Source organism: Pelobates fuscus, chromosome 9 (assembly GCF_036172605.1).
Source record: "Pelobates fuscus isolate aPelFus1 chromosome 9, aPelFus1.pri, whole genome shotgun sequence".
Lineage (NCBI taxonomy): Eukaryota > Metazoa > Chordata > Amphibia > Anura > Pelobatidae > Pelobates > Pelobates fuscus.
This window is the reverse complement of record NC_086325.1, coordinates 134,496,506-134,509,663: the sequence shown is the minus strand read 5'-3', so window position 1 is coordinate 134,509,663 and position 13,158 is coordinate 134,496,506. Positions and strand designations below refer to the sequence as shown.

Here is a 13,158-nt window from a genome sequence, read left to right as displayed (position 1 = left end):
ATTCATGCTGCCCGGTCAACCAAAAAAAGAACTGGTGCTTCTCTCCCCGGATGCAGAGAAGGCATTTGACCAGGTAGATTGGCAGTACTTGACAGCCGTACTGCAATGTATGGGAGTCGGTGCATTAACTGCATCATTCCTGATATGCAATAGGACCAGTCAGGGGTGCCGCCTGCCCCCCCCTCCTCTTTGCCCTCTCTCTCTCGAACCGTTTCTGGAGGCGATCAGAAGGGACGGGGGTATTACGGGTTTCGTCTCGGGCGGTGGCGAGCACCGGGTCGCAGCATGCGCGGATGATATGCTCTTCTTCCTGGAGCAGCCCAGGGTTTCCCTGCCAAACCAGCTGGAGTCATTCAGGCGGTTCGGCATGGTCTCCAACCTGAAATTGAACCTTGACAAGTCGGAGGCGCTCCACCTGCCACAGGGCCCACTTGACCCTACACACCTTTGGGCAGAGTTCCCCTTCAGGTGGTGCACGGATAAACCTAGGCACCTGACCCAACTGTACCGGCTTAAACTATCTTCCCCTGCTGGACACTCTCCAAAAAGATATGCGACGCTGTACCCACGGCGATACGGCAGTTTGTGTGGAACCATCGCCAGTCTAGACTTCGGCGGGTCCTCCTGGAGCTGCCCAAGGTGGCTGGAGGGATGGGTCTCCCATCTATTACAATATATTATCATGCTGCCCACCTGCATAGATGCCTAGATTGGCACACGTACCCTGCAAAGAAACTATGGGTGTCTCTAGAGACCCAACAGGCAGAGGGCAAGATCCCATCTGCGCTCTGGCTGGGAACAGAACCGTTGAGCTCACTATGTTTTTATAACCTTTTGATGGACGCCACACTGGGCGTCTAGTGTACGCTATGTTTAAAAAGACAACTGACTACATCACCCAACCCACTTACCCTTATCACACACAACCCAAACCTGGCAGGACTCCGGGTAGCAGATTGGGTACATATTAGGGATCGACCGATTATCGGTTTTACCGATATTATGGCTAATATTCAGTATTTTCGGCAAAATCGGTATCTGCCAACATAGATACCGATATTGCCGATAATACCCCCCAGGACCGCCAGGCCCATTACAAGCCCGGTGGCAAGCGGTTACTTACCTTTCCTGCAGCTCCCCAGTGCAAGACCCGCGGCCTTCAGAGCACCCACTAACGCCCCTTAGACATACAGGATATGGACATTGCTAAGAACGCCCAGCTCACCGGTGTACCCCTAAGCCTAAATGCATATCCCATCACAATTTGCTCCAGACGAGAAGACGTCAGGTGCAGAAAAGACAATGAGCGCCACCAGTGTGCTTCTATTAATACTCTAGTCTCCCTGTTTGCCATACATATCAAAAAACACACTACTGCACTACACTAGGCAACACCGATACATACAGTTTAAACCTAAACCCACTCTTGAAATGAAATACCTGATAAAGCGACAGGCAGAGAGTCCAGAGATGTACAAATGACTTAAATGGGCCGAATGGTTCTTATCTGCCGCCACATTCTATGTTTAATGGCCACAGGATGCCAATCTGTAACTACTCTAGATGTATATCCACCCCAAACGCTATTCTACTGCATCTGACAGATACTGGATCATCTTAACTGTCTAAATGTAACCGAACTGTATACATTTGTTTTCTGAACAGCATAATTAATTTATTGTGAAAATATATTGTGACAAAGATTGTCAAAAAAAAATAAAAAAAAAAATTAACAAAACAGTCAAATATAAAACATTAGATTGACTTACTTAAGGATTAAGGGCAACCATAGCTTTATAAAAAAAAAAAAAAAAAAAAGAAATCTACCATTCAGGGTGAGGTTTGAGAAATGCAAAAAGTCTATCATTTGTGAAATCCATTGACCTAGTTTCTTTGTCATCCAAAACCCTTCAATTCCTCACAAACCAGACAGCAGCCTAGTACCTCAGACGTGCGGTGCATGCAGATTTACTCTCCCTAGCGAGAGCCGGAGCTACTGCAAATTTCACACTGGAGGGAACTCCAACCAAAAGCGCACTAAACCAGCTGACACTTTATAAATAAAACAATCTGAAAAGAAAACAAAGTTGCTGGAGGCAGAACGGACATCTTGACATTAAAGTGGTGCGTTCAGCACCATCAGGCCATTCAAAGAAGCATTTCTATTGCGCTAAACAGTGGATTTCTGGGAGCTAGTTAGCACATTTGTGATTGGCTATTTACAGTGGCTATGTGATACACCATTTGATTTATCTGCGTTTTTTTTAATCAAATAAAAATAAAATTGCAGAGCTGGAAAAACAAACAATGCATCTGCTTCAATGCATTGTGTCCATGGCTGTTATCGCACCAAACTGTATTATGTTGTAAATTGCCAGGTCTTTCACACACAGAAAATCAGAGCATCACATAAAAGGTTACTATGAATTACAGGTGATTATAAAACACCTTTCCCTGTACTCACCTCTTTTGGTCTGGCTGCTCTTGTTTGTTTGCCCATCCCGTTCCGTCTTTGGGCACTATAAATATATTTGGGTCGTTTCCTTTGTTTTCTGATTTCAAGCTTGGCAGGTTTGCGGGAGGTGGCATACGCCGGGCAGCGGCAACTTTCCCAAGACTCTGTAAGCCATGTCTAGGTATAACTAAGAGAGAGAGACACAAACATGCAATTTGGTTACGGTTACTGACCCAAGGTTTATTAACTTTACTATAATGTGCATTGATTTCCACAAAGATGCACAAAAAAGACCAATTGTTTGGGGGCAGGCAATTTTTCAGATCCATATTCAATTGCATGAATGCAGGATTGTAGCCCCTAGGTACACAGTCAACAATGGACAAATGCAAGACAACAGACTTATTTTAAAGTTGAAGATGACCACTTAAGTCACCCCTTATCTCCATAATGCATTGTCAGACAATCCTAGTCCTCTACTTTAAACGGAAACACTTAATATGCCATAAAATGCCTGAACAGCAGCAATCAATGCCATAAAGGTCACACCTTGGCTTTCCACTGAAAGCTATATGGCCCTTGGCAGATAACGTCACAAATCATTTCATTCAAGAAAAATCACAAAAGGAGCTTAAAAACGCTCAATTTAGTAGAGGGTTATTTACTAAAGTAAGAGTTGTTGGGAATTCAAAGTAAACCCCAAGTGAATTTCAAATTTAAGGCTAAAGTAGCCAAACTAAGCATAGCTGGCTTAAGACTTATTTCCAGTTAAGACATTTTCATCATAAATTTTAAATTCACTTTGAATTCCTGAAAATTCTCAGTTTAGTAAAATAATCCTTTGTGTAGTTTATTCTGCCAAACTCATGTATCTTGTGAAACTACTGGCTGTTCTGGCATGCATAGGTGTTTTTTTTGTGGTTAAAGTTATGTAAAACTATGACAAAACCTATAAAAAGTTTAAGAAGAAGAATTCAAGGCTCCGTATACTATTTAAGAAGCAGAAGTGGTTATGGTACTTTGACTGTTCATTTTTACTTTTGAAAGACCACCTACTTGTAGTTCTGATGGCTTCTATTGACTTCCCTTTATACTTGTCAAACAGGTTGAGAGACGAGTATTTGCTTTTCCCATCCTTTCCCTTTGATATCTGCCCCAAACGATCGGACATTGCGATGAAATGTCATCTAGTAGGGAAATTTTTCTCTGCACCTTTCCCGATCTGCCTGCAGGGGGAGATAAAGAAAATAATTCTATAACAACTGCAGCAGATGTAAACACAATGTATACAATATTAAGGATGTGATGTGTTAAAGGAACTCTCCAGTGCCAGGAAAAAAAATCCGATGTCCCTCGGCGCTGGTTCAGGGTCTGCCCACATCATCCGGCGGGGGAGACCTAATGCGCATGCGCGGCAAAGCCGCACACGCGCATTAGACCTCCCCATAGGAAAGCATTGAAAGATGCTTTCAATGCTTTCCCATGGGGAATTTAGCGACGCTGGAGGTCCTCACATAGCGTGAGGATGTCCAGTGACGCTATAGCACAAAAAATCTGGGCTATAAACCAGGAAGTGCCCTCTAGTGGCTGTCTAGTACAGTGTTCCCCAACCCCCGGGCCGCGGACCGGTACCGGTCCGTGGATCAAACGGTACCGGGCCGCCCAGGGGTGTGCGAGCCTGCCGGCTAATGCAGGGCTGGCATTGCCCAAGTGCCAGCCCTGCAATGTGCCTGCGGACCGGAGGGGAGATCAGAGATCTCCCTCCCCGGTCCGCAGGCACATTGCTGACAGCCGGCAGGGGAGGGAGTGAGAGAGGACCCGGAAGCTCTTACCTGCAGCTCCTCCGGGTCCTCCTCTCGCGAGATTTGGAGCGTTGCCGCGGTTACCACGGCAACGCTCCAAATCTCGCGAGAGTGAACTCTAGCCCTGTAACTGGGCTAGAGTTCATCTCACCACCACTGGGACCACCAGGGAATACCCACCGGACCACCAGGGACTAAGAAATGTCCCCCCTCCTCCCAGTAAAGGTAAGAAGGGAGGGGGGACATCAATATATTATTTTTAATTAAATATATAAAAAAAAGCCTCCCTACCCTCCTTACTCCCCATACACACACTGCCCCCATACACACACTACACACACAGCCCTACACACACTGCCCCACAAACACTGCCCCATACACACACTACACACACAGCCCCACAAACACACTACACACACAGCCCCACAAACACTGCCCCATACACACACTACACACACTGCCCCCATACACACACTACACACACTGCCCCCAAACACTGCCCCATACACACACTACACACACAGCCCCACAAACACACTACACACACAGCCCCACAAACACTGCCCCATACACACACTACACACACTGCCCCCATACACACACTACACACACTGCCCCATACACACACTGCCCCACAAATACTGCCCCATACACACACAGCCCCACAAACACTGCCCCATACACACACAGCCCCACAAACACTGCCCCATACACACACTACACACACTGCCCCATACACACACTACACACACTGCCCCACAAACACTGCCCCATACACACATAGCCCCACAAACACTGCCCCCATACACACACTACACACCCAGCCCCACAAACACTGCCCCATACACACACTACACACACTGCCCCACAAACACTGCCCCATACACACACTACACACACTGCCCCGCAAACACTGCCCCCATACACACACTACACACACTGCCCCCATACACACACTACACACACTGCCCCCATACACACCCACAAACACTGCCCCATACACACACTACACACACTGCCCCACAAACACTGCCCCATACACACACTACACACACTGCCCCGCAAACACTGCCCCCATACACACACTACACACACTGCCCCGCAAACACTGCCCCCATACACACACTACACACACTGCCCCGCAAACACTGCCCCCATACACACACTACACACACTGCCCCGCAAACACTGCCCCCATACACACACTACACACACTGCCCCACAAACACTGCCCCATACACACACTGCCCCACACACACACTACACACACTGCCCCACAAACACTGCCCCATACACACACTACACACACTGCCCCACAAACACTCCCCCATACACACACTACACACACTGCCCCCATACACACACTACACACACTGCCCCCATACACACACTGCCCCCAAACACTGCCCCACACACACACTGCAAACACTGCCCCATACATACACTACACACACTGCCCCATACACACACTACACACACTGCCCCCAAACACTGCCCCATACACACACTACACACACTGCCCCGCAAACACTGCCCCAAACACACACACACTGCAACTCTCACACACACTGCCACCCTCACATACACACTGCACCGCTCACACACACATACACACAATTTTGAGTCTATGTCTTTATGTGACTGTGTTTGTGATTTTCTGACTGTATGTGTCTGCGTGTTTTTTTAATATATGTGACTGTTTTTTTTTTTTTTGTCTTATTAAATCAAAACAAGCGGGCCACGGAAAAATTATCAAATGTTTACCGGTCCGCGGCGATAAAAAGGTTGGGGAGCACTGGTCTAGTAGACAGCCACTAGAGGAGGAGCTAACCCTGCAATGTAAATATTGCAGTTTATGAAAACTGCAATATTTACAGTTGCAGGGTTAAGGGTAGTGGGAGTTGGCACCCAGACCACTCCAATGGGCAGAAGTGGTCTGGGTGCCTGGAGTGTCCCTTTAACAGAGGTTGCTTGATTTCTTCCCACCACCTGCTGAGGCTTTTAAGGGACACAACCACATTTTCAGTTTCAATTTAGAATTCTAGAATCTGGAGTTTCAGTTGCAAAAAACAGGTAACAGGTACAGCAGGAACAACAACTGTACAATTTAAAAGACTTCCGGTACAACTTATATGGTTCTTTTAAACCAAATTATACCTAAAATAAGTTCTGGTGTGTAGATGTGCACCATGACACCCACAATACTGTGCATAGCACAAAACCAGTCACGCTGATTAACCCTTTGCTTTCTGTGACAAGCCTGTCGTCAAGAAATACCAGGTGAGTGTGACTTCACTTACAATTGCATCTCTGAGACAAATTTAGTATGGATTTCAAACAGCACCATGTTCATGCTGTCAATATTCAGGCCTATTAGAAAATAACCAGCATCAGGAAAGCAAACAAAACAAAAAAACATACAAATAGAGTTTGTGATGAGCCAACACCTTGAAATACTCTGAATGTGTGTCAAAATAGTCTTGGTTTCCATAAGCATGAGCTTTAGAAAGGCAAGGAAACTCTTCCCATCAAACCTGAAGCAGATCGCACAGAACCGGACAAAATGTACTGCTTTGTAGGTGCATTGTTAAACAGATGAGTTTAGTCTATGGTGGACAATCAAATATTAAGAGAAAGGTATTCAAGCACTCCATGTGCTCTTAATACACATTGTACATAGCATGCAAAACTTTGACTAAGCTTTCCAAAAAAAAGCAATTTGACAAAGGGGGACCCCAGGTCACAGCATTCACCTGGTTTTTAGGATATAAACTATCCAGATAAAAGCAGTATGCGTCTCAGCCAGAAGACATTACTACCACCCCCACAATCCAAATTCTCAAGGGGAAAAGATTAGATCGCTTACATCTCACAATTTAAAATCAAATGTGTATGGGTAAGATCTTCAGTAGGGATGTGAAATAGCACCACAGATGGAGATTAACATTTTTTATACATAAATGAATCACAACATAAACCATATTTGGGACAACTCAGGCTGGCACAATTTGACCTCATTATTCTGTATGAATGATATATACATATATATAATGCAAGCAAGAAAATTAAAGGCAAAGTTGTATTTTAAGTTCCTGAATTAACTGCAAATTCTTGGGATTTGCAGCTGCAGCAGTGCATCCTGGCCAGATCAAGAAATAGCTGAAAAGCTATGAGCATTAGTGGTTACCCTGCTTGTAGTGTCCTTTAAAGAATCAATCCCATTACAAAATGGAATATTCCACCGATTTTGTGACAGTAGGCCTGCCTTCAGCTGTCAATGCTAGATAAACCGGATTCTCCACACTGCTGCAGGCTCTTTAGTAGAGATGATGGCATTGAGCGTTACTGGTACAGAGAAATACGCAACTTAATAAATCAATAATAATGTAACAAAATAGACTGTGGGTCATGAAAATTACTTACTCTGTTTAATAGGGGGGAGGAGGGGGGTTTAATGACAAGAGCATAGTCCACCAGTTAAAACGTGTATGCTGGAAAGTGCAGATGTTTGCAATTTCAAAATATTCCCCATGACCAATATCTTGAACTAGTAAACAGATCAATTAAAAAAGGAGCTGAGCTCTGTTTAGATTTACCCATATGCTACTGCAATACAAGACGTCAAAGCAAATGTAATGAAAGTATGTGTCTTACTTTGGCTCTGGCTCGTAATCTCTAGGGACACTCATTATAAAAACTCTGCACCAGAACGTTACATCTGTGCAGCTACTAGTGTGGTTAGTAGCGACCCCACCAAGACAGAATATTCTAGTTGTTGACAGAATTATAGCCAACTACGGAACATCTTCCTGCCTGATTCCACATTCCAAATAACGGCACATGACAGGGATGTCCCCTGTCGCACTTTCTGCATTTAATGGCTTTGGAGCCACTGGCCATACAATTAAGGACAGCAGCCTAAATTATCGGCATAAAAATTGGAGAAAGACACAAACTGAGTTTATCTGCAGACGACGTACTCTTGACACTCACGCAAACCCCTGACCTCCATCCCTGCCCCAACGACGATACTACAGTAAATACTCATACTACAAACTGAACACGACCAAGACCCAGGCTCTATCCATACACAAGCACACGACGTGATGCGACCCAACTTCTGAAAAAAAAACAAAAAGAAAAAACAAAAAAACATACCACTACGACTGGAGGGATGACTACATCATATACCCAGGGGTGAAGATCACCAAAAACCCAAAAGACCTCTTCACGACGAAATACGGCAAACTCGCCACAACAATCCGGTCAGACTTAGAAAAATGGAAAGATAAACAAATAACGTGGATAGGCCGCATCGCGGCATTTAAGATGATACTTCTTCCAAAGCTATAATTCAGGTTTAGATCACCGTTGGCTTTGCCACCCTCGATTCAGAAACAAGTGAACCGGTTTGTGTACGGGAGACGTAAAGCGAGGATTCCCAAGTGTATGGCTAAGGGAAAATACTTTGTATTATACTACAGCGCCTCCTTGCTTGCTCAGGCGATTACAACCATAGACCCCAAGGCATCTCCAGAATGGGCGGAGATTGAATCTCACTGGGCACCACCTGGGGGTATTCCCTCCCTACTATGGATACCGAAGTCCAATAGACCACTCGCAACAGACATTCTCCCTACTACTGCCCTTATGGCATGCACCTGGGACAGGTATAGGACTTAAATAGCAATCTGGAGCCCAATATCATTGGCCACACCCCTAAAATGATTCAAACACATGATACCCATGTTTGACAGCAGGGGATGGGAGGATAGGGAACAGACGCACTTAATCCACCTGTGGGAGGGATCTAGCCTAAAACCGCTTACACTGCTACAAAAAGATCATGACATCCCACCCACGCAATTCCTGTCTTACCTCCAACTGAGATCCACTCTCCTGAGGCAAAACCAGAAACGCAACGTTCCTAATGAAACACAGACCTCCAATCTATCGATCATAGAAAAAATGTGTGTCGGTCCAGTACCCATTAAAGAAAGGCATCTCGGTATGTTACGACGCTCTATTGTACAACACAAAATCCCCTTTACCGAGCTACACTAAGGAATGGGGAAAAGATCTAGGATGCAACATCCCTCAAGAACAGTGGCGCAAGGCCTTTACCATTCATAAAAAAAAAAAAAAAATACACCAAGTGCATTACACACTGAGGAAGATAGCAACACAGTGGTATCTGCTCCCGACTAGATTGGCATATATGTTTCGACACACCTCGAACAAATGTTGGAGTTGTGGTCTAGAAAAAGGGTCGGTGATACATATATGGTGGGAGTGCTCGAAAATATGCCAATTTTGGACGGGGATAGCAGCAGTGATATCGACAGTAACCAGGCACTAACGAAGCCCCAGAGTATGTTCGCCTTCCACATCCTAATAGCAGCGAATTTATCAATAGCCAGTAGGTGGAAGTCTACCATGGCTCCGCGAAGGGAGGAGGTGCTTCAACAGGTTACAACAAATGGGGTCTACAAGAAAATGGCTTATATGAGTTCCAATAGAGTCCGGGGTGTTATGGAGGCCTGGTCATCCTGGGAGGTTTACGCCAGGGGCGTTGGAGGAGGGACTGAGATAGAGCAAGTAGCCCAAGTCCCCTCGATAGTAGCCTGGGCATTGGGTAAGGTACTCTGGCCCCAACACCCTACCGCCCCCAACCTTAATGAATAATATGCAGGGTCAGTTCTCAGCCTTCTGCAAAACTAACTTCCCTTTTTCCTACTTTCTTCCTGTTCCTTCCCTTTGCAATCTCTATCTTTACTCTAAAATCAGCAGAACTTGTTTTCAAATAATATCGTACGGTTACATGCTATGAGCTAGTGACAGGGCTTGTCCGTCATTTTGCCTTATAATGCTTTACTGTACATCACACTTGTCTTGGAACGATTGCCGCTTGTTGGAGAGAGATCGAGATTAAAGACAGACAGAGATAAAGACAGACAGAGATAAAGACAGACAGAGATAAAGACAGACAGAGATAAAGACAGACAGAGATAAAGACAGACAGAGATAAAGACAGACAGAGATAAAGACAGACAGAGATAAAGACAGACAGAGATAAAGACAGACAGAGATAAAGACAGACAGAGATAAAGACAGACAGAGATAAAGACAGACAGAGATAAAGACAGACAGAGATAAAGACAGACAGAGATAAAGACAGACAGAGATAAAGACAGACAGAGATAAAGACAGACAGAGATAAAGACAGACAGAGATAAAGACAGACAGAGATAAAGACAGACAGAGATAAAGACAGACAGTTATTTTCTTTTAAATCCCTTATAGCAGTTTATTTAAATGGACACTATAGTCACCTGCACAACTTTAGCTTAATGAAGCAGTTTTGGTGTATAGAACATGCCCCTGCAGCCTCACTGCTCAATACACTGCCATTTAGGAGTTAAATCCCTTTGTTTATGAACCCTAGTCACACCTCCCTGCATGTGACTTGCACAGCCTTCCATAAACACTTCCTGTAAAGAGGGCCCTATTTAGGCTTTTATTGCAAGTTCTGTTGAATTAAGATTTTCTTATCCCCTGCTATGTTAATAGCTTGCTAGACCCTGCAATAGCCTCCTGTATGTGATTCAAGTTCAATTTAGAGATTGAGATACAACTATTTAAGGTAAATTACATCTGTTTGAAAGTGAAACCAGTTTTTTTTTCCATGAAGGCTCTGTCAATCATAGCCAGGGGAGGTGTGGCTAGGGCTGCATAAACAGAAACAAAGTGATTTAACTCCTAAATGACAGTGATATTGCAAGGGAATGATCTATACACTAAAACGGCTTTTATTTAGCTAAAGTAATTTAGGTGACCATTGTGTTCCTTTAATTTAGAATTTCCCACCCCATGCTACATTCTAATTCTAAACCAGCCTCCTATATTTGGAGGCTCTGTGAGTCACAGCCAGGTGTAGATATGGGTGTATATTTAAAAAAAAAAAAAAAAAAAAAGTGGTTTATTTCCTAAATGGCAGATATTTGAACAGTGAGACTGCATGGCCCTGATCTATACACCAAAGCTGCCTTTCGATTGTAAGCTTGTTTGGCAAGACCCTCTTCACCTTCTGTTCCTGTCAGACAATCATGTTTTGTTAGAATTTAGTGGTTGCTTGCCTATTGTTCAGCGCTGAGGAATATGTTGGCGCTATATAAATAATTGTAAAGTATCTCTTAAAATCCCCCAACCCAATTCCTGATAAGTAGTTACACTCTTCCCTTAAAATACATTACAAAAATGGGTGGCTAAATTAGAGGCAGAAACCAGTCTCAAATCAACCCCAAAAAGGAAATATGGGTCTTAAAAAACAAAACAAAAAAACGAACCAACAAAGACAAACTCCTTCAGGTCTTCAACCCTCAGGGGAAGACATGTACAATAAATGTTGTGCAAGGTAAGCAGCTTTAATAACCCTTCAAAAGAAATGAAAAGGAAAAACATCGTAAACTTGTATGAGTCACAGGATATCCTAGAACTTACTCACCTGTGTTCAGATATTGATAACACCCTACGCACTGGCGATAACATCCTACGGTCAATTGTGTAAAAAAAAAATATATATAATAAAAAAAACGTATGGTTTATAAATACCATAATTCCTTTTATAGGTTTACAATCTAGCAGGATTATTCACTATCATGTGAAACTATTTGGGCCTAAATATCACAAAGAACTGGTAATATTCTGCAAGATTGCCTTATCCAGTTTTTCTATATTGGCCTACAGTTTTAAATTAATTTAGAAACCACAGCAATACTTTAGTGAATAACCTTACAGTTCAGATACACATGAAAACATATCTCCACTCTCTGAAGGGGATGATATGGTTAGTGTATGCACAGGTTAAAGTAGTGGTTCCAAACAGACTTATGACAGCAACCTAAATTATGCACACAGCATTAGCCCAGGAATGCATATTCAAGGGTTATGTAATAGATCAAAATGCCTTCATTAGACTCTTTCCAGACAGAAACCTCTTTGAAGGTAGTGCTACTACATGGCCCAATTTTTGTGGGCAGTCTCCTGGTGACTACTCCTACCCATACAAGAGCCAATTTTAGGAGGGGTGGGGGTTTGGTGAGCTTGCGCCTGAACGGAGTAGACGCATGTCTACGGTGCTCCAACAGCAAATAAGTAAACAGGCGATATTGGAGCCACCGACAGGACAAACTTATCTGATGGACCCCCTCACGGTGCTGTACATGCGATGGGGCGCAAATCTAAAAAGCTGAGGCCGGGTTGGCCAGTTTATGCCGCTTTCAGGAACTTTTTTGAGGCTGCGTGGTGTGCATAGGCCAAACATGGTGGCAGATCTGGACAAATTCAATGACACCTCAGAGGGACCAACTCTACACCGTAAGGAAGATTTAAGCTACCAGGGTCCCTCCAAACCCTCTCCACCGGCAGAGGAGAATTTCTGGCAAGCCTTATCCGCTGCTATAACTCAAGTGCAGGTGGATGTCAGGCGTAAAAAGGTGGAAGCATTTGAAGATCGGGGGTGTTTCAAAGGAGCATTGCAACGGCTGAGCTGCCACATTTCAGCCTCTGTCTAGGAGGCAACAGGGCCAAAAATGTCCAGTCAAAGAGCATCCAGTTGGATGGCATGATCCGTCTGTCCATACCTCAGTCCAGCAAGGCCTCGACTGCTGGAGAAATTGTAGTCAAGTTCAAGACGAGCAAGAAAAGGCAGTCTTCTTGCAGGCCACTAAGGGAAGACCCCTTATCGCTTTGAGGAAATGGTACTAACCTTTTCGTTGATCTTTCACATTCCACTCTGCGGTGGACCGAGTTTCTCCAACCCTTAATGGCGGCATAGTCGGGTCTACCTATAACCTGAAATATAGATGGGGCTATCCACGCTCCCTCATTATCCATCTTAAC

General features: G+C 44.3%; 1 protein-coding gene across 10 annotated transcripts in view; it reads right to left on the bottom strand.

Annotated features, from left to right (window-relative positions):
* The window catches only part of PRRC2B (proline rich coiled-coil 2B), an 83,260-nt gene that overhangs the window by 45,147 nt on the left and 24,955 nt on the right, over positions 1–13,158 (bottom strand). For all 10 annotated transcript variants that reach the window (XM_063432456.1, XM_063432462.1, XM_063432461.1 and 7 more), the window contains exons 2-3: positions 3,512–3,681; positions 2,465–2,642 (exon numbers count right to left, since the gene is read on the bottom strand). In XM_063432456.1, coding sequence (XP_063288526.1) covers positions 2,465–2,642; positions 3,512–3,626 — 293 coding nt within the window. In that variant the 5' untranslated portion in view covers positions 3,627–3,681. The remainder of the gene's footprint in view (positions 1–2,464; positions 2,643–3,511; positions 3,682–13,158) is intronic.